General features: G+C 38.2%; 1 protein-coding gene across 1 annotated transcript; it reads left to right on the top strand.

The window, feature by feature from the left end:
* Positions 1-3,966: 3,966 nt before the first annotated feature.
* Positions 3,967-20,110, top strand: TMPRSS11B (transmembrane serine protease 11B). Its single transcript, XM_055434379.2, has 9 exons — positions 3,967-4,132; positions 11,890-12,008; positions 12,103-12,170; positions 15,206-15,366; positions 16,049-16,087; positions 16,888-17,062; positions 18,008-18,267; positions 19,012-19,154; positions 19,949-20,110. The coding sequence occupies exons 1-9, from the start codon at positions 3,967-3,969 to the stop codon at positions 20,108-20,110; spliced, it is 1,293 nt and encodes a 430-aa protein (XP_055290354.2).
* The last annotated feature ends 3,144 nt before the right edge of the window (positions 20,111-23,254 follow it).

Raw genomic sequence — 23,254 nt, 5'->3', positions numbered from 1 at the left:
TATATAATATCTCAGTTGATAACAATTACCTTACATGTACAATCTTGTTAGATTCCATTCTTACTTAAAAGTGAAGCTGAGAAAGATTTATACCAAACAACTAGTTACTAGTGGTCCTGGCCTTGGGACAGAAGTCATCCCCTTCCTGTTAAAGCACCTTGTCATGGAAAAGTATTGGTAAAAACAAAATGGCATTTTAAGGACCTTGAATATTAGCCAATGAGGTTTCCTGAAAGCAAGTGAGAGTTTTGATGATTTTTAAATGAAGAAATGTCATGAATATGTTTTAGGAAGATGAGTTATACCTATTAATATTATCAGTCAGGTCCGTGTTCAAAAGTTTCCTCCTCAGAGACGCCTTTCCTGACCACCATAAAGATAGCCTCCCACCATTTTCTACCCAATTATTCTGCTTTATTTTCTTTATAGCATTCATAAATATCTCATATTAAGTATTTCCTATTTTCTTGATTCACTTAGTAAAATAATGCTTGACTAGATTAGTTAACTCCACTTCCCATAAAGAATTATCAAAATAGAACTGATAAATCCTATACCAAAACCTACTTCCATCAGTAAATCCATCCCTTCAAAAATGTGCAGAGTCCAGGGAGAATTTTTAGATTGTTTCAAATGAGAAATGCTGTGGCAAAATTATTATTTTTTAATTGAAGTATAATGGCTTTACAGTATTGTGTTAGTTTCTGCTGTAACATGAAGTGAATCAGCTATATGTATACATGTATCCCCTCTCTCTTGAGCCTCCCTCCCATCCCCATCCCATCCTTCTAGGTCATCACAGAGCTCCCTGTGTTATTTAGAAACTTCCTACTAGCCATCTATTTTACACATGGTAGTGTATATATTGTAACAGAATTATTGTATCAAAAAAAAAAAAACCCCACAATGTACATTTAAGTCCTTTGTCAGAGACTGCTCTGGTAGGTACAGTTGGTTTCACTGAGGAGGAGCCACAGTATCAGGAAAGGGGTGGATGGAATCTGAGTCAGAACACTGATTCACGAATTTGTGGTGATATTGCTTGGGTGGACCTGTCAGATGAACAATCCACATTATGTCTATGTCTTAGTATCCAACTCAAAGAGAATCTTCATTTCTTCCTTTAAATCACAGATCCAAGTTGTCATCAACACTTGTTAAACAAGTTTCCTTTTAATTGCTTTCTGCTATTGCACCCAGCCCTTAAGATCCCAAGTATCACTGTGGTTAGTACATTTACCTGAGAACCACTGATCAGGACAAAAGAAGTGCAGAAGTTTCCTTTATCATTACTAACATCAACAGCCATTATATCAGTACATTATGTACAGGTAAGTGGAGACTTGCTTGACTAAAATTCTGACATAAAAAGAATTAACACTTTCCCCACTATGACTCCCACCCAAGGGTTGCAGTAAAACAATTGAGTTTGAGGGGAATTTGTAATTTTTCCACAGTAGTTTGGATTTCCTGCCTGGGGGCAACCCTATTATTTACATGTTGTACCTGGGATCTGTAGGTTTTCTTTTTAGCAATTTAGGGAGTGCTCCAAAAAGCTAACATGCAGCTTAACATTCTGTGAATGAAAAACAATATTAATGTGTGACTGCTTTTTACTTAATTTTTTTCTAAATTTTATATTGGAGTATTTAGTTGATTAATAATGTGTTAGTTTCAGGTGTACAGCAAAGTGACTCAGTTATACATATATATGTGTCTATTCTTTTTCAAATTATTTTCCCATTTAGGTTATTACAAAGTATTGAGCAGAGTTCTCTGTGCTACACAGCAAGTCTCTTGTTGGTTATCTATTTTATATTTTTATTTATTAAAAAATGATTGGAGTATGATTGCTTTACAACATTGTGCTGTTTACTACAGGACAGCAAAGAGAATCAGCTATACATGTACATATATCCCCTCTTTTTTGGATTTCCTTGCCATTTAGGTCAATGTGTGACTATTTTAAAATGGAGAGAAGGAAGCAGAGAGATAATTTCCTTCTCTCATAAAGCTAATGTTAAATTGTTATTGGTGGTAAAGATTATGAATCCTTCATTTTTGTTTAATATCTGAGCTTTCTGAAGTGTTTTCATGGATATAACCTTGAATCTCACAGTACCATTGCTTCATAAGTGTTCTCTATAGAATAATATATAAAATTATGTATTTTTATCTGTAAAATGTTCATAAACTATGATAGACATGTGTTACCTCAAGTATCTAATTAGATTATTACTTCATTATGTGAACAATGATTATTCTTGCCAATCTTTTAAAAATGTGCATGGAGTTTTCATTGCAATGTATACAATATACCAAAATTAACTGATCCTAATTTATAATACTTATAACATTATAAATTAGGATAACTGAAATACAAACTCTTATTTTACAGAAATATTTCTCTAAAAAATGTGCATCCTAACATAATACTCCTAATTAACTATGCTCCAATGTGAAATAAAAATAAATTCATGTAAAAATGTAATTAGAAAGAGCATGCTCAGTCAGGGGAGTCCTGGAGAGAAGGATTGGGAGTTTGGGATTAGTATATGCAAACTATTATGCATAGAATGGATAAGCAACAAGGTCCTACTGTGTGGCACAGGAAACTATATTCAATATCTTCTGATAAACATATTGGAAGAATATGAAAAGAATGTATATATATATGTGTAACTGAATCACTTTCCTGTATAGTAGAAATTAACACAACATTGTAAATCAACTATACTTCAATGAAATAAATTTTTAATTTTTCAAAAAGAAAGAGCATGCTCACTGTGATAGAGCATACTAAGAATATCTTCTTGAACTTAAGTAAATGTTGTTATGTGATTTCTTTTTATTAAAAATGTTATGATATTTGTAACCCTGATATTTTCTTATTAATTACATCTTTGGTCTATCAGTTAAGGAAAGAGCGTTCACTCACACTTAAAAGTGGAGAAGAAACAAAAAGATTGTTTTGTTCTATTTCATTTTGCCTAAAAGTTAGTCATCACCTTTATGCTGGGTGGGAAATATTTTTATTTATAGAGCACCTCCTCCTTCTCTATCATTCTGACACTTGTGTGAAGTCCTAAACTGAAAGAGTTCAAAGGATTAAGCCATTGTTTCTAAGCACTGCTAGTTAGCCAGGAAAGGTTCAAGCCCTAGTTCAGTGAGTAACTTCTCAGGGTGAGGCAATAATCGGATTGCCTGGGGGATCTTGGGGGAATCTTAAAGCGTGGTTGCCTCTGCAGGTGCATTTGCTGAGACCTTAGGTAGTCTGTGGCTGCACATGAGTCCTGAGTGATGAAAGACCAAGAGGGAGAAAGGAAACCCTGCAAGTGAAAGTTAAAGACTTCAAAAGCATATTTTACTAATTCAACTTCTTTTGTAGGGCTGATCCAATGAAATAGGGAAACTCTTAAAAGAAAGCTATGTTTTAGATCCTTGCCACAGAAGCTTTGAGAATTCACGGCAGTGAGATGGGCACTGCTCTGATCCAATATGGCACTTCATATTTGTGTGTGTTCTTTTTATATAATAAGGACATAATAAATAATATAGGATCATGATCATAGTATAAAAACTGTAATAAACTTAGGCATCAACAAGTCCTAAGGCACTTCTCTTCTCCTCCTGGCCCCTCTTACCTGGCAAGGTCTTCACTTACTTTTTCCACTATCCATTGATCAGGGGAGGGAAGTAGAGTCTAAGTAAAGGTAACCTGGCACCAAACATCGTAACTCCTGAAAAATAATTTCATAGCACAGATCCAGAGAGGTTCAGTCATAAGCTTTAAGGTAAGCTCATAGGCTTCACTTCCATTTTCCCCTTTCTTCCTTCTTTCCTTCCTCTCTCCTTCCATCCTTTCTTGTTTCCTTCCTTCCTGTCTTCAAATGTCTTTTGCTACTAATGTGTTTAGATTGTGGATATTCTAGGGGTGAGCAAGAGAAAAATAAATAAAGATTTGGAATGGTTGACTTTTCTAATATGTCTGTCTTATTCATATTCTTTATTTGCAGACCAGTGACAGTTTCTCGGACATCTTTGCCACTGTGGGTGATTGTCCTCATTGTGTTTGGAGTGGTGGCAATCCTAGGAACCACAATTGGTCTCCTAGTTCATTTTCTGGCAGTAGGTTGGTAAAGAATACATTTCTATTTCTTTAAGTTTGCGACAATCTTCATTTCTATTTCTACAAGACAAAGAAACAATTGTAAACAACAAATAATCTCCTTTTAGAAAGGCCATTAATGATCCAAGATCCTAGAAATAAGAGTTGTCAACATTTGTCAGTGTATTACAGATATCTTGTTGAATATACACAGGTAACATAATGTATGCTTTATAAAGACATGAGCGCATAGATAATTGGCAAAAAGTGAAAGTTGCTCAGTTGTGTCCGACTCTTTGTCACCCCACGGACAACACAGTCCATGGAATTCTCCAGGCCAGAATACTAGAGTGGGTAGCCCTTCCGCTCTCCAGGAGATCTTCCCAACCCAGGTCTCCAACATTGCAGGCGGATTTTTTACCAGCTAAGCCATCAGGATTCTTTACCAGCATAATGTATGCTATATAAAGACATGAGTGCATGGAAAACTGGTAGATAGGCAGAAAAAGTAATCTACCAAGATGGTATCAAGGGTGTTATTTTATATTGATAATTAAAATATTATACTCATTGTATGTTATGAAGAGAGAAGGAAATGGCAACCCACTCCAGTACCCTTGCCTGGAAAATCCCGTGGATGGAGGAGGGTGGTAGGCTACAGTCCATGTGATGAAGAGAATCAAAGAATATTTAATTTTGACTATTTGTTTCTTGATAACAAAGATATTAACAATAAAAAGTCTTCTTAACATACATTTTTAAAAAAGACTTTGAGAAACAAGAGAGAAGTTGGAGTCATTTTTAAAAATCATGTGTTTTAACTTTAGACATTTTGTTATTCATATCCTGCTATGAAAGTTTAAAAATAGGCACACACGCTTCTCATTTGTCTGTCACACTTCCCAGTAGTTTGTTACCAATATTATTATTTTTCACTGACAACATTTGTAGCACTTTATTTTGGTTTATAAATATAATTACAACAGTTGTTTAGTTTTGAATGAATATGTTTTCATATTCAAATATTCATATGCTCACCATTACACCTTATCCATGACTTTGCTATGCTTAGATTTTTTTTCCTCCTAAGCTTCATATACTTTAATTTTAAGAGTCAAACTGTCACAGCTTATTATAAAAAAGCAGGCCCTCCTCCGCTACCCTTATTTCCCATTTCTCAGAGCAACCGTTTTCAGTTCTTTAAGTTGATTCTTAACATTGCTATTCCTGGACTTTTCAGCTATTGATATCTATTTACTTTCTATTCATATCATACTTATTCACTCCCTGGCTACATGGTTGTTGATTTGGAATTTCCCTTTAGTGACTTTCTAAGAATAATTTTCAACTGTTGACTGTGTTTGACCCCCTAATGCCTGGATTTCTTTTTTATTATTTTATTCACTTAACTGTGGGCTTCCCTGATAGCTCAGTTGGTAAAGAATCCGCTTGCAGTGCAGGAAATCTCGGTTTGATCCTGGGTCCGGAAGATTCTCTGGTGAAGGGAAAGGCTACGCATTTTAGTATTCTGGCCTAGAGAATTCCCTGGACTATATAGTCCACAGGGTCTCAAAGAGTCGGAAAGCAACTTTCACTTTCACTTAGTTGTGGAATGTATGTTCCAGAAACTTTCAGGGAAGTTTACATTTTTACAACTCACATGTCTGAAAATACCACAATCTACTTTTGACCTTAATTAACAGTATAGAATTCTAGGTTTAAAAAGGTTTTCCTTCTGAATTTTGAAGTTAGAGCTCTATAATCTTCATGCTTTTATAGTTTCTGCCAAGAATTCTGGTGACATTTTGATTCTAAACTTTTGAATGGAACCTCTTCTCCTACTCTTCCATCTTCTGAAACCTTATTGAATTTTTTTCTTTGTCCCCAGTATTTTGAAATTTCATGGTAGTTTGATATAATCTAGATCTTAGTTTTATTCATTGTGCTGGCATTTAGTGGGTCCTTTCAATCTAGAAATTCATGTGCTTCAGTTCCTGAAATTTTTCTTAGATTATTTCTTTGATAATTTTCTAGCCTTTTTACCCTCTTTCTGGGGCTCCTGTAATTTGGATATTAGGCTTCCTAAATGTAGTCTCTAATTTTCTTATCTGTTTCTATTTTTCCATCCCTTAGTATTTTGTAAAATGACTTTCTTGGTCATTTTCTCAAGTTTATCTTCCAAACTTCTACTGAATTCTTTATTTCTGCAATTTTATGTTATTCCTTTATATAACATCTTGGTTTTATTTCTTATGAAATTTTCTCTGCATATAATAATCTGTTTTCGTTTTTAATCTCTTTTCTCAAATGTTTTCTCTGTTTATTTTGGCAATATTTCATATTAGATACTTGTCTCAAATATATGCTAATCTTTCAGCTCAGTGTCTGCTAATATTTAAGATTGGAGATTAAAGAGCTGACTGAAGCTCACTATGAAAGAGATATCTGTTGACAATGGTTTTAACTATAGGCTGTGTTATTTAGGTTGCTTTGTTGAGAAAATTCAAGTTACCAGTACGTTTAGATGTTTTTTCTTGAACTGGTCAGAATTCCTCGGTGTAGAGAAACTTCATTTGTTTTACATGAGCATATTCTGGGCTAGGGGAAAATGAAGTGGAGTAGGGGAAGAGTACATCATATACATTTTTAGAATGTGCACATGCTTTCAACAGTGGCTCAGTTTCACTAATTCAGAAAATTTAGCAGTTGGGGAAGACACTGGGATCTAGTTGCTTCGATCATTTAGAGCTCTTTAAATTAAGCCTTCCCTTGTCTTTTGGTCTTTTTCTGAGCTTAGAGAAAGGAGAATGTTGTAGTTCTTTTACTCCCACAGCCTTAAATAGAAATGTTCTCTTAAACTCTATTGCACCTAGAGCACTCAGTACAAAAAATACAAACAAAAAACCAAAACCCAATCCTTCAAAACCACGTGTGTGTAAATTGCAGGGTTTCTATACAGAAATAAGTTGTAAGTAATCAAGTCATGGAAAGGTTGTAAAATAAATCTTTCTGCACCTTATCTATCTTTCTCAATTCATATTTGCATTTGGACTACTTTAGAGATGAGACGGAGAAGGCAATGGCAAGCCACTCCAGTACTCTTGCCTAGAAAATCCCATGGATGGAGGAGCCTGGTAGGCTGCAGTCCGTGGGGTCGCTAAGGGTCGGACACGATTGAGCGACTTCACTTTCACTTTTCACTTTCACACATTGGAGAAGGAAATGGCAACCCACTCCAGTGTTCTTGCCTGGAGAATCCCGGGGACGGGGGACCCTGGTGGGCTTCTGTCTATGGGGTCACACAGAGTCGGACACGACTGAAGTGACACAGCAGCAGCACAGCAGAGATGAGAATGTTAATCATAAGGTGCAAATATGTCTTTTAGATTTTTCATCTCTAAAGGGTTGTTTTCATCTCATCAGGTACCAACAGAGTACAAAGGCTGTATTCACAGTGATCTCGGCATACTGAGCAATCTCAGTGGTATATTAGGCTTCTTGCACAGAATTAAAGTAAGAATAGAATACTCAAGAAATTATTTCCTTGGACTTCCCAGGTGGTCCAGTGGTTAAGAATCTGCCTACTAATACAGGGGGCACAGGTTCGAACCCTGGTCTGGGAGATTCCACGTGCTGTGGGGCAACTAAACCTGTGGGCCACTGCTGAGCCTGTGCTCTAGAGCCCACACACTACAAGACAAGCCACTGCAATAAAGAAGCCCTTGGATAGAGGAACTTGGCGGGCTGTGGTCCATAGGGTCTCAAAGAGTTTGACACCACTGAAGCAACTTAGCTCACATACAAGCACAACAACTAGAGAGTAGCCCCCACTTGCCACAGCTAGATAAAGTCCACCTGAAGCAATGAAGACCCAGAGCAGCCAAATATAAAGAAAATTTTAAAAAGAATTGATTTCCTTGTTCTAGGGTATAGTTTCTCAGCCTTAAATACCTTAGATATTAAATGTTCCAGTTTATCCACTGGCTCTGGGAAGGTGCTCCTTGAAATTGTAATAAAATCAGTTTGTATCTTGCCAACTTATTGATTTACACTGAAGAATAGTCATGACTGACTATTATAATAAGTAGAGGTATATAGAAATCTAAATAAAGAACTGAAGGATGCATTGTGAACAATGAATTATGAAAAATAAAATTGAACATCTTCAAGGTCTATTTTTTGCTACCTACAGTAAAACCCAGTATACTACCATTGCAAAGGCTGATCTCTATGATAAATGATCCATGACCACAGACCAGCTAACAACAAATAAAAATATTCATTCACAGATGATTATTTATAACTACACATTTTCAGCATTTTAAGAAGTTTTCGGCTTCTTTTTCCATCACTTTTCTCACTGTAAAATATTTCCACCATATTTATAATGACAATGCATCAGTTCAGTTCAGTTCAATCTCTCAGTCATGTCCAACTCCTTGCAACACCTTGGACTGCAGCATGGCAGGCCTCCCTGTCCATCATCAACACCCAGAGTTTACTGAAGCTCATGGCCATTGACTCAGTGATGCCATTCAACCATCTCATCCTCTGTTGTCCCTTTCTCCTCCTGTCTTCAATCTTTCCCAGCATCAGGGTCTTTTCTAATGAGTTTGTTCTTCACATCAGGGGGCCAAAGTATTGGATTTTCAGCTTCAACATTAGTCCTTCAAATGAGCATTCAGAACTGATTTCCTTTAGGATAGACTGGTTGGATCTCCTTGCAGTCCAAGGGACTCTCAAGAGTCTTCTCCAACACCACAGTTAAAAAACCTCAATTCTTCAGCACTCAGCTTTCTTTATAGTCCAACTCTCACATCCCTACATGACTACTGGAAAAACCATAGCCTTGACTAGAAGGACCTTTGTTGGCAAAGTAAGGTCTTTAATATGGTGTCTAGGTTGGTCACAACTTTTCTTCTAAGGAGTAAGTGTCTTTTAATTTCATGGCTGCAGCCACCATCTGCAGTGATTTTGGAGCCCAGAAAAATAAAGTCAGCCACTGTTTCCACTGTTTCCCCATCTATTTGCATGAAATGATGGGACCAGATGCCATTATCTTGGTTTTCTGAATGTTGAACTTTAAGCCAACCTTTTCACTCTCCTCTTTCACTTTCATCAAGAGGCTCTTTAGTTCTTCTTCACTTTCTGCCATAAGGGTGCAGTCATCTGCATATCTGAGGTTATTGATATTTCTCCCAGCAATCTTGATTCCAGCTTATGCTTCATCTAGCCCAGCATTCCTCATGATGTACTCTGCATATAAGTTAAATAAGCAGGGTGACAATATACAGCCTAGATGTACTCCTTTTCCTATTTGGAACCAGTCTGCTGTTCCATGTCCAGTTCTAACTGTTGCTTCCTGACCTGCATACAGATTTCTCAAGAGGCAAGTCAAGTGGTCTGGTATTCCCATCTCTTTCAGAATTTTCCACAGTTTATGGTGACCCACACAGTCAAAGGCTTTGGCATAGTTAATAAAGCAGAAATGGATGTTTTTCTGGAACTCTCTTGACGATCCAGCGGATGTTGGCAATTTGATGTTGATAGATCCTTTGCTTTTCTAAATCCAGCTTGAACATCTGAAAGTTCATGGTTCACGTACTATTGAAACCTGGCTTGGGGAATTTTAAGCATTACTTTACTAGCATGTGAGATGAGTACAATTATGCAGTAGTTTGAACATTTTTGGCATTGCCTTTCTTTGGAATTGGAGTGAAAACTGACCTTTTCCAGTCCTGTGGCCACTGCTGAGTTTTCCAAATTTGCTGGCATATTGAGTGCAGCACTTTCACAGCATCATCTTTTAGGATTTGAAATAGCTCAACTGGAATTCCATAACCTCCACTAGCTTTGTTCATAGTGATGATTCTTAAGGCCCATTTGACTTCACATTCCAGGATGTCTGGCTCTAGGTGAGTGATCACACCATTGTGATTATCTGTGTAGTGAAGATCTTTTTTGTCTTGTTCTTCTGTGTATTCTTGCCACCTCTTCTTAATATCTTCTGCTTCTGTTTGGCCATACCATTTCTGTCCTTTATTGAGCCCATCTTTGCATGAAATATTCTCTCAGTATCTCTAATTTTCTTGAAGAGATCTCTGCTGCTGCTACTGCTAAGTCACTTCAGTCATGTCTGACTCTGTGCTACCCCATAGATGGCAGCCCACCAGGCTCCACCATCCCTGGGATTCTCCAGGCAAGAACACTGGAGTGGGTTGCCATTTCCTTTTCCAATGCATGAAAGTGAAAAGTGAAAGTGAAGCCACTCAGTTATGTCCGTCTCTTCACGACCCCCATGGACTGCAGCCTACCAGGCTCCTCCATCCATGGGATTTTCCAGGCAAGAGTACTGGAGTGGGCTGCCATTGCCTTCTCCGTGAAGACATCTTTAGTCTTTCCCATTCTATTGTTTTGCTCTTTCATATTTTATTTTAATTATGGTGTCTGCCTTTCTGTATTCATACAGAATTTGTAGTTTAACAATTAAATTTATCATTTAATTATATCCTGATTAGTATCTCATGTATGCTTTTTCCATATTGAGCCTGTCTCTCCCACAAGATAATTTTCAAAGGCAATGATCATGCTACAAAATAATGTTAACATTTATTTTAGTGTTTATTATATGCTAGGCACTACTAAGTATCTAGCATATTCCTAGATGCTTACTATCTATCACATATTAGGGGTAAGATGCATTATATATCAAACAGCATAGTATCTATAAAAATTTAGGAAGCAAATATAATGGATTAGATTGGGCTTCAGAGTCAGACAGGTCAGGAGGTCAGGTATTGATATTTGGCTCTTTTTAGTAGCTAAGTGATGCTAGGTAAATTACTGAATATCTCTGAGACCACATTTCTCTTGAAAAATGGGTATTCTTCACGTGGTTTTTATAAAGTATCTTCACATAGTAGATGCTTAGTGGTAATAATTTTTTAAAATACTTACTTTTTATTTTATTTACTTGGCTGTGCCAGGTCTTAGTTGTAGCACATGGGGATTTTGATCTTGGTTGCAGCATGCAACATCTTTAGTTGCAGCATGTGGGATCTAGCTCCCTTATCAGAGATCAAACCCAGAGCCTCTGAATTGGGAACATAGAGTCTTAGCCACTGGATTACCAGGGAAGTCCCAACGATTTTTATTTATATTCCCCAAACTGATTATTCTAGACAGATATCATTTATAGCATGTCCTAGCTTCCTTCATAGCTCAGTTGGTAAAGAATCTACCTGCAATGTAGGAGACCCCGGTTCAATTCCTGGGTCGGGAAGATTCACTGGAGAAGGGATAGGCTACCCACTCCAGTATTCTTGGGCTTCCGTTGTGGCTCAGCTGATAAAGAATCTTCCTGCAATGTGAGAGACCTGGTTTTGATCCCTGGGTTGGGAAGATTCCCCTGGAGAAAGGAATGGGCTACACACTCCAGTATTCTGGCCTGGAGAATTCCATGGACTATACAGTCCATGGGGTAGCAAAGGGTCGGACTCGACTGAGCAGCTTTCACTTTCACTTTCATCTGTCTCAATCAAGATGTAACTCTTCTTTCTGACCTTCGTCTGATATAGATCTGCTCCATTATTGGTCTTATAAATATTTTCTGCAAAGCCCAGTTTATCTAATCAACTGCTCCAGAAAGGTTCACAAGGCTTATAAATATCTAATATGAACATATTATTTACTATTAATAAATGGTATTACCATGTAATCTATATCTGGATTTGAAATCCAATTCACTTAAATAATCATTGGATCATTTCCTTATCTCACAGAAAACAAGACCTACTATTACCAGGGTAGCTTTAAAGTGCTGAATATCCCATATAATAGAAATTATGAAAAGGAGACATCACCAGAAAATAACTATCTTAGCAAAATTATTGAGACGAAGGTAAATTAGTATTTTCTTATATTTAGTTCATTGTTAATTCTCTGAAACATAAATTACTGGAATTTGATGTTTGATTCTGTATTCTCTTTAACAGATGTCTGATGCATTTCAGAGTTCTAGCATTTACAGACAATACATCAATTCTCAAGTCATCACACTGGTGTAAGTAACTGATAACTGTTAGAAAAGATATCAACCTATCACATATATCATTATATTTCAAATACCACTATTAAAAGAGTCTGTTGACATATTACAATCATTAGCCAGTAAGTTACTAATGAATGACATCATCCTAAGCTAAATATCAGGCTAATTGTTTAGCATACAACTAAAGCAAAGTTTGAGCTATTTAGTTAAGTTCATTTTTAGTGACACTGAGACTACATTAATTCTTAAATCACATATGAATCATTTCTCTAGTATTTAAAGTTTTTATGTTCAGCAAATACTAACTGGTCCCTTAGACCAATGTTTGATGGTATAACATTTTTATTTAGCTGTAACATAAATACATATCCTATTTTTTCACGTTTTCCTATTCTTGAAAGTTAGCTAACCACCTTGGAGGACCGCCCTAGAGTTCTTTTAGGGTAGAAAAGATCATATCTACCCCAGACTTTGATGCCAAGGAAATCCTTTTAGTGGCCACAACAAGAAGCAAAATAGCTGTGCTGTGTTTTCTGCACGAGTTTGCAGAAATACGGACTAGCTAATGGAGCTCTGTGTGCTGTACTTCATCACTGTTGTGTCTGATTCTTTGCAACCCCATGGACTGTAGCCTACCAGGCTTCTCTGTCCATGGGGATTCTCCAGGCAAGAACACTGGAGTGGGTTGCCATGGCCTCCTGCAGGGAATCTTCCCAACCCAGGGATCAAACCCACGTCTCCTGCATTGCATGTGGATTCTTTACTGTCTGAGCCACCAGGGAAGCCCAAGAATACTGGAGTGGGTAACCTATACCTTTTCCATGGGATCTTCTCAATTCAGGAATTGAACTGGGACTCCTATATTGCTGGCAGATTCTTTACCAGCTGAGATACCAGGGATGTCCAAAGGAGCTCTAGAATAAAAACAACCTGATCCAGCTTTGTTACTTAGCAACCCTAGAGTCTTGAGTGAATGGCTACATCACTCTGACTCTGCTTCCCTGTCTGTGAATAGTGATAATGACACATAAACAGCATTCCTCATAAAACCATACTCAAGATCAAAGAAAATAATGTGTATGGAAATATTTACAAGTAAACACTTTTCCAATGAAGGCTATTATTGCTTTTACCTTAATCAAGGCCACCAGACTGTGTCTGCCCTTCTTCCGCTGCTCCTGGAACTCAAGGGGACTCCTTCAAAAGCTCAGCTAGAATTAATCTTGGGAATTGATTTTAGTATTGGAAACAGTGGAAGGCTAATACTAAAGGATATCTTTCAGACAGGACTACAACCACCCCAAGGCTTCTGCTTGGTTTTCCCACACACATAACTTCAGGTATCTATAGAAAGTGTGAGCCCATGGAAAGTGATGGAGAGGCTACAGGTCCGAGGTTTTCATTTGGGCACACTTTGCTGATGGCTCAGACAGTAAAGAATCTGCCTGCAATGTGGGAGACCCAGGTTCAATCCCTGGGTCTGGAAGATCCCCTGGAAAAGGAAATAGCAACCCACTAAAGTATTCTTGCCTGGGAAATTCCATGGACAGAAGAGCCTGGTGTGCTGCAGTCAATAGGGTCACAAAGAGACATGATTGAACATCTAATACTTTTGACTTTCAACTGCTACTATAATCAAACTTGTATTACCTGAGTGCTACCTAGGAATGACTATTTATATAACAAAAGATAATCATTCATTAGAAAGATCTAAAGCATAATAATACCACTTCAGACGCTAACCCCAGAGATGCTTGACAATTCTTACAAGCCCATTAGCCAGCCTCTTGGACTTGCCCCACCCTCATTCCAATACCAACCAAATCTGTCCTGAACATGGCAGTCAGGTTAATCTTCCACAAGCACAGTTTTATTCAACAACTTCTCTTTACCACTACCCCTTGGCTAGCATTCAAATTCTCTTCCATCTGAGCTCAGTCTCCTAGACACTGTTGTCACTGGTTAACTGGGCCTAGAGACAGAGTGCATAGTGTAACGAGTTTGGGTTAGGGAGTCAATTGTACTGTGTCTGGATCTTAGTTAATTACTGTGTAATGTTTAGCACATTGCATGTTTGAGTGCTCAGTCATGTCTGACTCTTGAGACCCCATGGACTGTAACCCATCAGGCTCCCCTCTTCATGGAATTCTCCAGGCGAGAATAATGGAGTGGGTTGCCATTCCCTTCTCCAGGGAATATTCCCAACCCAGAGATTGAACCCGGGAAACCTGCATTAGCAAGAAGATTCTTTGCCACTGCACCACCAGGGACGCCTATGAGCACATTAGGTAGACTTTCAAAGTCTCAAGTTTTCCTAGTCTGCAAAATGACACCTGAGGTACAGGGTTGTTGTGGAGACTGTGTGTGATAATAAATGTGATAAAGTAGTATCTGGAACACAGCAGATACCCAATAAATGCTAATTAATATTATTGCTATCCAGTTATTCTGCAGTACTATTCCTCCTTTGCTCTGCCTGATAGCAATTTTTGTTTGATGATGAAATAGTGATAAAAATATTTTAAGGTCTATTGTGTATGTTACTTCTTCAATAAAAATTTCTCTGATACTTTAAGTTAACCATGACTTGTCTTATTTGCAGATAAGATAAACATCTTATTGCTTTGCCTTATTTATTATAGTCATTTGTATAGATGTCATCTCTCTTAGAAATCTGGAAACTTCTTGAGAGTAGGAACCCTGCTATAGTCACCCTTGTATCACCCCATAACACCTAGTCACTTTTCATAGCGGCTCAATAAATGACTGATGAATGTAGCAATAAATGATCCCAGTTCTTACGTGATACTTCTACTCTGTGCCTGAAGCCTTTCCTACATTTTTAGATGTGTAGAACCACTTGTCTTCTAAACTGAATAGCTGTATGCATACAAGCAAAGGTAGGCAGCTGGATGATCCTGTGATTAACTTAAAGTGAAGGTACTACACACACCTACAAAAGAACCGAAGTGAAGAAATAAGAGGTCAGGGAATAAAGACAAAATGTTCCTTTTTAGCAACATATGAAACCTTTACTGTGTTTTTAGTCCTGCTGACAACAGTGTGACAGCACATATATGGCTGGTATTCAAGGCGTCCAAATCAATGAAGGAAAGCACAAGAAGAGGAGTTGAAAGCATCTTACGTCAAATGCTGAGGAACCACTCAGGATCCTTGACTACAGATCCTGATTCGCTTACACTTGAGGGTAAGCTTATGTACTAGATGGAAGTAGTGTTGCTTTCATCTTTTTATCCTGGACATATATCACAAGCACCAAGCACAAAGCTGACTTTCATTTTTTTAATGAATAAATCACGGTTTTATATCAGAGCAACAATTTGTATTCATCATTATTAAAACACATTTAGATCATAATAATGCCACATCTTAAAATTGGTTCTCTGAGGGAAAAGCTGCGCTTTATTCTAAAGTAAACAGTAAAACTTAGAACAATCTTTACAGTAGTCATGTATTCTTGTATTCTTTTCATGATCTCTTATAACTTTCAGAAATAGGATTTGATCAGCCATTATAAGACAAGTCAATTTTTTTAAGTTATTTTTGTTTACTGACAGGAATCAGGTTTACCTGGAGGTCTTCCTGTTCTTCAAAGGAAATATACTAGTAATTTTCCACTTTGGATGATATAGAATACAATTCCAATTAAATAAGAAGTCTCTCATGTGGAACTATGAAGATGGTATTTCCATATCACACATTCATATATAGTAAAAGAACAATTCAAATAAGCCAATATTTTCTCCTTTCTGTTGACACTTTACCCTGAGATTCAAAATTATTTCTCTCTGGACCTACCATCACCAGCCCCAGGGTCAGTGACTAACGCTAGTCATTAAATTTACAATGGGCCTTTCCTTCTATTTCAGAAATCAGTAAGGTCGAAGCTGAAAAGATAATCAACAACCGTAAGTTCAGATACTTTTTAATTAAATGTATATGATGATGTAAAACATATCGATGAAGATTTGTTATTCTTGATCAGACACAGTTCTAATTGCTTTACATGTAACTCATTCAATCCTCAAAACAATCCTAGATAAGTATCATTATTATTTCTTTTGGAAGGACTGATGCTGAAAAGTTGAACCTCCAATATTTTGTCATCTGATGTGAAGAGTAAACTCATAGGAAAATATCCTGATACTGGGAAAAATTAAAGGCAAAAAGAGAAGGGAATGATCAAGGATAAGATGGTTAGATAGCATCACTGACTCAATGGACATTAATCTAAGGAAACTCTGGGAGACAGTGGAGGACAGGGGAGCCTGGCCAACCGTAGTCCATGGGGTCACAAAGAGTCAGACGCTATTTAGCAACTGAACAACAAAAATTATTATTCCACTTTAGAGATGGGGAAACTGAAGCATAAAGAAGTGAAGCAATTTCCTCAAATTCATCCAGCTTGTAAATGATGGGGCTGGAATTTAGACCAGGGAGTCTGGTTGCAGAGTCCATGTACTTAATGGTGTCTTTATCCACCTTGCACAGTTTCCATACCCTCCAAGTGTTGAAGAGTCTTGGAGATAGTATGATGGGTAGGAAGGTGATCCAGGGGTTGCTAGTGATTCCTGTGTAGATTACATTCTGTTCCTTTCAGTGAGAGACAGTCAGATAGAACAATACAAGAATAACTCAGCTCAATCTCAGTTTTGTAATCAAACAGGATCTTTCTATTCTCAACAGTATAACACTGACTTTCTGACAGGTTGTGGGAGACGACCAAGGATGTCAGCTACATATGATAGAATCAAGGGTGGATCCACTGCTCAGGAAGGAGAGTGGCCCTGGCAAGCAAGTCTCAAAAAGAACGGCCAGCACTACTGTGGGGCATCTTTGATCAGTGACAGATACCTGGTGACTGCAGCTCACTGCTTTAAAAAGTAAGTTCATCATATTGCCTGAGTCTAGGGCTTCCCTGGTGGCTCAGACAGTTAAAGACTGCCTGCAATGCAGGAAACCTGGGTTCGATCCCTGGGTCGGGAAGATCCCCTGGAAAAGGGAACAGCTACCCACTCCAGTACTCTTGCCTGGAGAATTCCATGGACAGAGGAGGCTGATGGGCTACAGTCCGTGGGGTTGCAAAGAGTTGGACACAACTGAGCTGCTAACACTTTCTTTCAGGGAGGCTGAAGTTCCAGTTTACACCTGTTATCCCAGTGTAATCATCAATAGGATTCCTCCTCATTCTCAAGTGTTCTAGTTTGAAACACAAATCATATGATAAGCCAATCTCAGGCTTTCCTACCTTATCAGCAAGATTGGAAAATGTCATTCCTTCTTGACATTTTATTTCTCACATGATTCTTATCTCTCATCACTTCCTGCTCCAGACATCCCAAATGACTTGCAATTGTTACCACACATAGTCCTGTTTCACACCTCCTTCCCACTCTGCACCTGCCTGTCTCCTTCTCTCCTTGTCTTTTAGGCAAGTATGTCTTAGCTCTATAGTCTCATCAAAATGCTACTTTTCCTAAGAAATCTTCCTGTCCCTAGAACATGCAGGTTTAAGTCCTCCTATTTTGTGGTCACACAACCATTTAGGCAATTATAACTTTTTGTGTTCGTGCCCATCTTTCATTAGATTTAAATTTCCTGAAGGCATGAACTATTTAATTTCTACATCTTACTCATCTTACATAGTGTAGGTATAGGGACTCAAAGAAGATTTTTCAAGTGAATTTTAAAAAGTCAGATTGTATCACTGCTAATGGATTGTAAAGTAAGAAATTGTTCTTAATGCCATGAAAAGACTATAACAGATGCAGCCTTTACCTCTATTTCTCTGAAATAAATGCAAAATACATGATTTTTGTTTCTTTTAGTTCACAAGATCCAAGGAACTATACTGTGACCTTTGGCACCAGAGTAAATCTCCCCTATATGCAACACTATGTTCAGCAAATTTTTATTCATGAAAACTACATCAAGGGTCAACTTCATGATGATGTTGCAGTTATATTGCTTTCTGAAAAAGTTTTATTTAAGAACGATGTCCATTCAGTTTGTCTTCCTGAAGCCACACAGATTTTTCCACCAGGTGAAGGAGTTGTTGTCACAGGATGGGGAGCACTTTCATATGATGGTAAGTTAAGTTTTGAGTAGGAACTTAATTTGCAAGGTACAAAAGAAACAAGAAAAAAAAAAAAAGATCTAGGGACAGAACGAAAGGATCATTTACCCCTGGAGGCACAGTACTTCCAGGAAATGGTTCGAGGAAGGTCCGTATGAAGTTATGACTTTGCAAATCCTTGATTTGGAACATTCCAAGGAGGCCAGTTTGGTAGGGGAAACTCCTTGACCTGGAGAACCTAACTAAAAAGGTGCTGCTGGAAAGATGTAAGAAGGGAAATAAGGACAAAGAAAGCATTAGAGAGATGTTTCAAACTATTCTTTAAAAATTTCTTTTTCTTTGGTTTGAGTGAGGGAAAGGGGCTTTTTCATTCTTAGGATGTAAAATTGAAGTCACTCAGTCATGCCTGACTCTTCAAAACCCTGTGGACTGTAGCCTACCAGTCTCCTCTGTCCATGGGATTTTCCAGGCGAGAGTACTGAAGTGGGTTGCCATTCCCTTCTCCAAGGGATCTCCCCAACCTAGGGATTGAATCCAGGTCTCCTGCATCACTGGCAGACACTTTACTATCTGAGCCACCAGGGAAGCCCAGTTCTATACAAATTTCTTTTTCTTTGGTTTGAGTGGTGGCAAGGGACTTTTTCACTCTTAGAATAGGCAGAGTCAAGTATGTCTTATACAGAGAGGACAAAGCTAGTTTTCCATCCTGCTCTGCTACAGGGCAGCTCTTTTGCTGATAATGTTTGTGTCCATTAGGTGAGTACCCAGTATTACTTCAGAAAGCACCTGTGAAGATTATTGATACAAACACTTGCAATGCTCGGGACGCATATAATGGGATGATACAAGACACAATGCTGTGTGCTGGGTACATAGAAGGAAATATTGATGCATGCCAGGTAAGTCTGGACATTATTCACACTGACCATATAGTATATAAGCAACTATTATTTTATGTAAATTATCAATATGAAAGTAATTCTGTGCTTCAGTTAACTTACTCTTTACAATCTAGTCAAACTCCCTCTCGGCTCTGGGACTAAAGTAATTCTCCCCTCTATGCCACATGTGTTTATAAATATTTAATAAATACATGTTGGACTTACTCTGAGTTAAGCACTGACTAAAGTCCTTTACAAATGCGAATCTATTTAATCCTCATCACAACTTTGTGATGTAGATGCTATCATTACTATCATGTTATAGATGAGGAAATTGAGGCAGAGGAAAGTAATTTACCAAAGGGCACAAAGCTAGCACATGGGAGAATGGGTATATAAACCAAAATAGCCTAGTATCACAGTCCATACTCTGAGCCACATTTCACTAAATTCTCAGTCTCAGAAATGTTTAAATTACTTCTAGACCATTTCTTTTTACTTTGTAGCCTCATGGCTACAGTTTTGTTAAATTTCTCACATATGAAGCCTGCTACTCCAAGTATATCCATGATATATGTCTCCCAAAGCGTTCTCATGGAACACTTATCAGTTCATCCTTCAAGACTCAAAGTTACCCCAAAGAGCCCAGTGAATATATAGGCTAGTCCATCACAGTTGAGATTAGATTTACATCATGCACCTTCCTATAGTCTCTATGAAGCGTGAACCACAAACTCATCTTGGCTTACTACTTTGTGTAAGTAAAATATCTGGAGATAAATTCTCATAATGACAAACATTTTTTTATTTAGGGTGACTCTGGAGGACCACTAGTTCATCCCAACTCTCGAAATATTTGGTACCTTGTTGGAATAGTGAGCTGGGGAGCAGAATGTGGTACAGTCAATAAACCAGGAGTCTATACACGAGTGACTGCCTACCGCAACTGGATTGCCTCAAAGACTGGTATCTAAGAGGAGAGCATCTTGTAGACACTGTTTTAGGTCATTTTTGCCTCTTACTCCTAAGCCTTATTTAACATGTATTTTAAATTGGTGTGCATAATAATTATTTTGAAAAAACTGTGCTTCTGAGGGAATATTTATGAACTTTGAGCAGACTCAACTAGACAAAACAAAAAATCTCATGTTTAGTTGAGAAAGGCCTAACTAAAGAAAATGTTCCTATCAAAATGTACCATTACTATTTGTTTTCTATTTCTCGCACGCACATCATGGTTATCTCTCCACACCATAACACTCTTGGTTTTAGTCATTCAGACTTTCTGGAATTGAGAAAATATGTCCTTGTCCACTGCAGGTTAGCAAGCAGCACTCTAGGAGACTAGAAACAATACCTTCTGAGAGTTGGTTGGAACACACTGTATATGCCTTCCTTTCTATCTTTTGTGGAAGAGATGTAGCTGTCTGGTCTGAATTGAGGCATGGCTTAGAGAGTCTCCTATTTGTCACGGGGTCTTGATCAACTCTTGAAACCATTGTTTAAGAATTTCACCATAAGCAAAATTAGGCGAAACGACATGTTTTTGACTTACAGAAACCAGGTACACTAATTCTGCTGTGTTCATACAGGCTTCTGTGGAGATTCTTCATTTGTAACATGTATAAAAAGAGTAGCTATGAACCATGAAAGTATATTTTAATTAAAACAAATTTAAAAGCAAACTCTCTTTGTTTGATATGACAATTTTTTTTTCTTTCCTTTTTCTTCCTTTTTGGTTTGTTTTTTTGTTTGTTTTCTAGAGTCTTTTACTGTTGACCATTTCTCTCTCTTTTTTCCCTGCTATTCTTGTCACTTGGTTCATAACTTGGGAGAGGGCTCCAGGGTGGTAAAAAAAAAAGCTACCTTGTTTATTCTATTAATTTCTGAGAGCTTAATATTGAAACTCCAGCTAAAAATCTTAATTTATCTACTTAAACGATTGTAATATATAGTGGAACTATATGTAATTTTGTTCTGTGTTTTCCAAGTCTCTAGTAAATTTGTTATCAAATTTTACTAATTTAAAAAATAAAAATGAAAGATAAAAAACAGAAAAGAAATCTACCTCAAGGCTGGAGAGAGAGGCTTGGGCAAGTGGGTGGGGGAGTAAGGGGTAGAGAGGTGGTGGGTGGGGACACAGTGGGTGGGAACCTCAAAGGGCGCTGTAGGCTGGAGGCTCCTGGAAACACTTGAGGATGATGCTGGCCCAGCCTCAGCAGAATTGAGGCCCCAGACAACTGTGGAGTTTGGTCAGGTGATCACACACAATCTGAATGAATTTCAGCTTGGAGTCTAGGAAGTAGCTCTCCAGGAAGCCACAGAAGTGACAGGCAGAGCCCAGGCATGCCTCCTCTCCCAGGCCAAGGCGGTTTGTATAGTGGGCAAGCTGCCTCCCCACACATCAGGATTTCCTGGGGTCTATGGCCATGCAAGTCTTGCATCTTCAAGAGATGCTGGGTGCCTGTGCACTGCTGGATCAACTCACAGAAAAAGCCATCTGGGGGTCATTGTCAAATGGGAATGCAGGCTCAGAAGGAGGTAGGTGAGCCAGACCCACAGGAGCAGGTTGACCAGGCACTGATGGTGGCCTCTGTTTGGGAGGAATATGTCCACCTGATCTGGGGGCTCATGGTTCATGGGCGGCTAGGAGCCAACCTCACACCCCAAATGGTGATGGAATACCCAAGAAGACAGCTCCAAAGATGTAGAAAATAAGTTTATGGTTACCAGAGAAAAAAGAGGAGGGGGGAGGGATAAGTTGGGAGATGGGGATTGACATACACCTACTGCTGCTGCTGCTGCTAAGTCACTTCAGTCGTGTCCGACTCTGTGCGACCCCATAGACGGAAGCCCACCAGGCTCCCCCATCCCTGGGATTCTCCAGGCAAGAACACTGGAGTGGGTTGCCATTTCCTTCTCCAATGTGTGAAAGTGGAAAGTGAAAAGTGAAAGTGCAGTCGCTCAGTCGTGTCCGACCCTTAGCGACCCCACGGACTGCAGCCTACCAGGCTCCTCCATCCATGGGATTTTCTAGGCAAGAGTACTGGAGTGGCTTGCCATTGCCTTCTCCGATATACCTACTACTACATATGAAATAGATAAGGACCCACTGCATAGCACAGGGAACTCTACTCAATACTCTGTAATGAATATGGCAAAAGAATCTAAAAAAGAGTGAAGTTGATTCACTTTGCTGAATAATCAAAATCAACACAATATTGTAAACCAACTATACTCCATTAAAATTTTTTTTTAAAAAAGCTAAGGCTGAGAGCTGAGGAGGAAGTTGAGGGTGTTCAGAGGCTGGAGGGGCAGATACCTTCCAACCAGAGACAGATCCGTATCCTGTGCCTGTAACTACCTCATGTGATGAGTTGACTCACTTGAAAAGCCTCTGATGCTGGGAGGGATTGGGGGCGGGAGGAGACGGGGACGACAGAGAATGAGATGGATGGATAGCATCACCAACTCGATGGACATGAGTTTGAGTGAACTCTGAGCTGGTGATGGACAGGGAGGCCTGGCGTGCTGTGATTCATGGGGTCTCAAAGAGTTGGACACGACAGCGACTGAACTGAACTGAACTGAGAGTATATTCTACTTAATTATGTAAACTGTTAATTTAAAAAAAAAGAACTACTACTAATTCAGTTCCTTTATCCATTAAATGATAATTTAAAAATTATTTCCTGATAGCCTTGATATTATCATTATTTTAAGAACGCTGCAAACTTTGGCACAGGTGCTTTTGATTAGAAACATATTTATCTTAAATACTTCATTATACATTAGTTAAATGTGCATAACACACATGTAGTTAATGCAATAAAAAGGAGGTTTCAAGTTGTTTTGAGTATTTATGATAATGTATATTATATAGTATACATATAAAAATTTTATACTTTAAAAATCTGAGATTAATAAAGGAAAACAATAATGACTTGAAAGAGTTATTCCAGGTATTCATTCAGCTTGTATCGGAAGAAACATCAGAGAGCTCAGTGTCCACAAAGTCTGAAAACTTGATATCCAATCAACAGCCCTAACACACTTTTTCTAAATTCTGGGAAAGAAGCTTCTTCTACAGCACTGTGAAGTATTTCTGGATTATTATT

This window comes from Moschus berezovskii, chromosome 5 (assembly GCF_049115385.1).
Source record: "Moschus berezovskii isolate FMDL1 chromosome 5, NW_MosBer_1.0, whole genome shotgun sequence".
Classification (NCBI taxonomy): Eukaryota; Metazoa; Chordata; class Mammalia; order Artiodactyla; family Moschidae; genus Moschus; species Moschus berezovskii.
The sequence above is the reverse complement of the archived record's forward strand: the minus strand, read 5'-3'. Positions and strand labels throughout refer to the sequence as shown.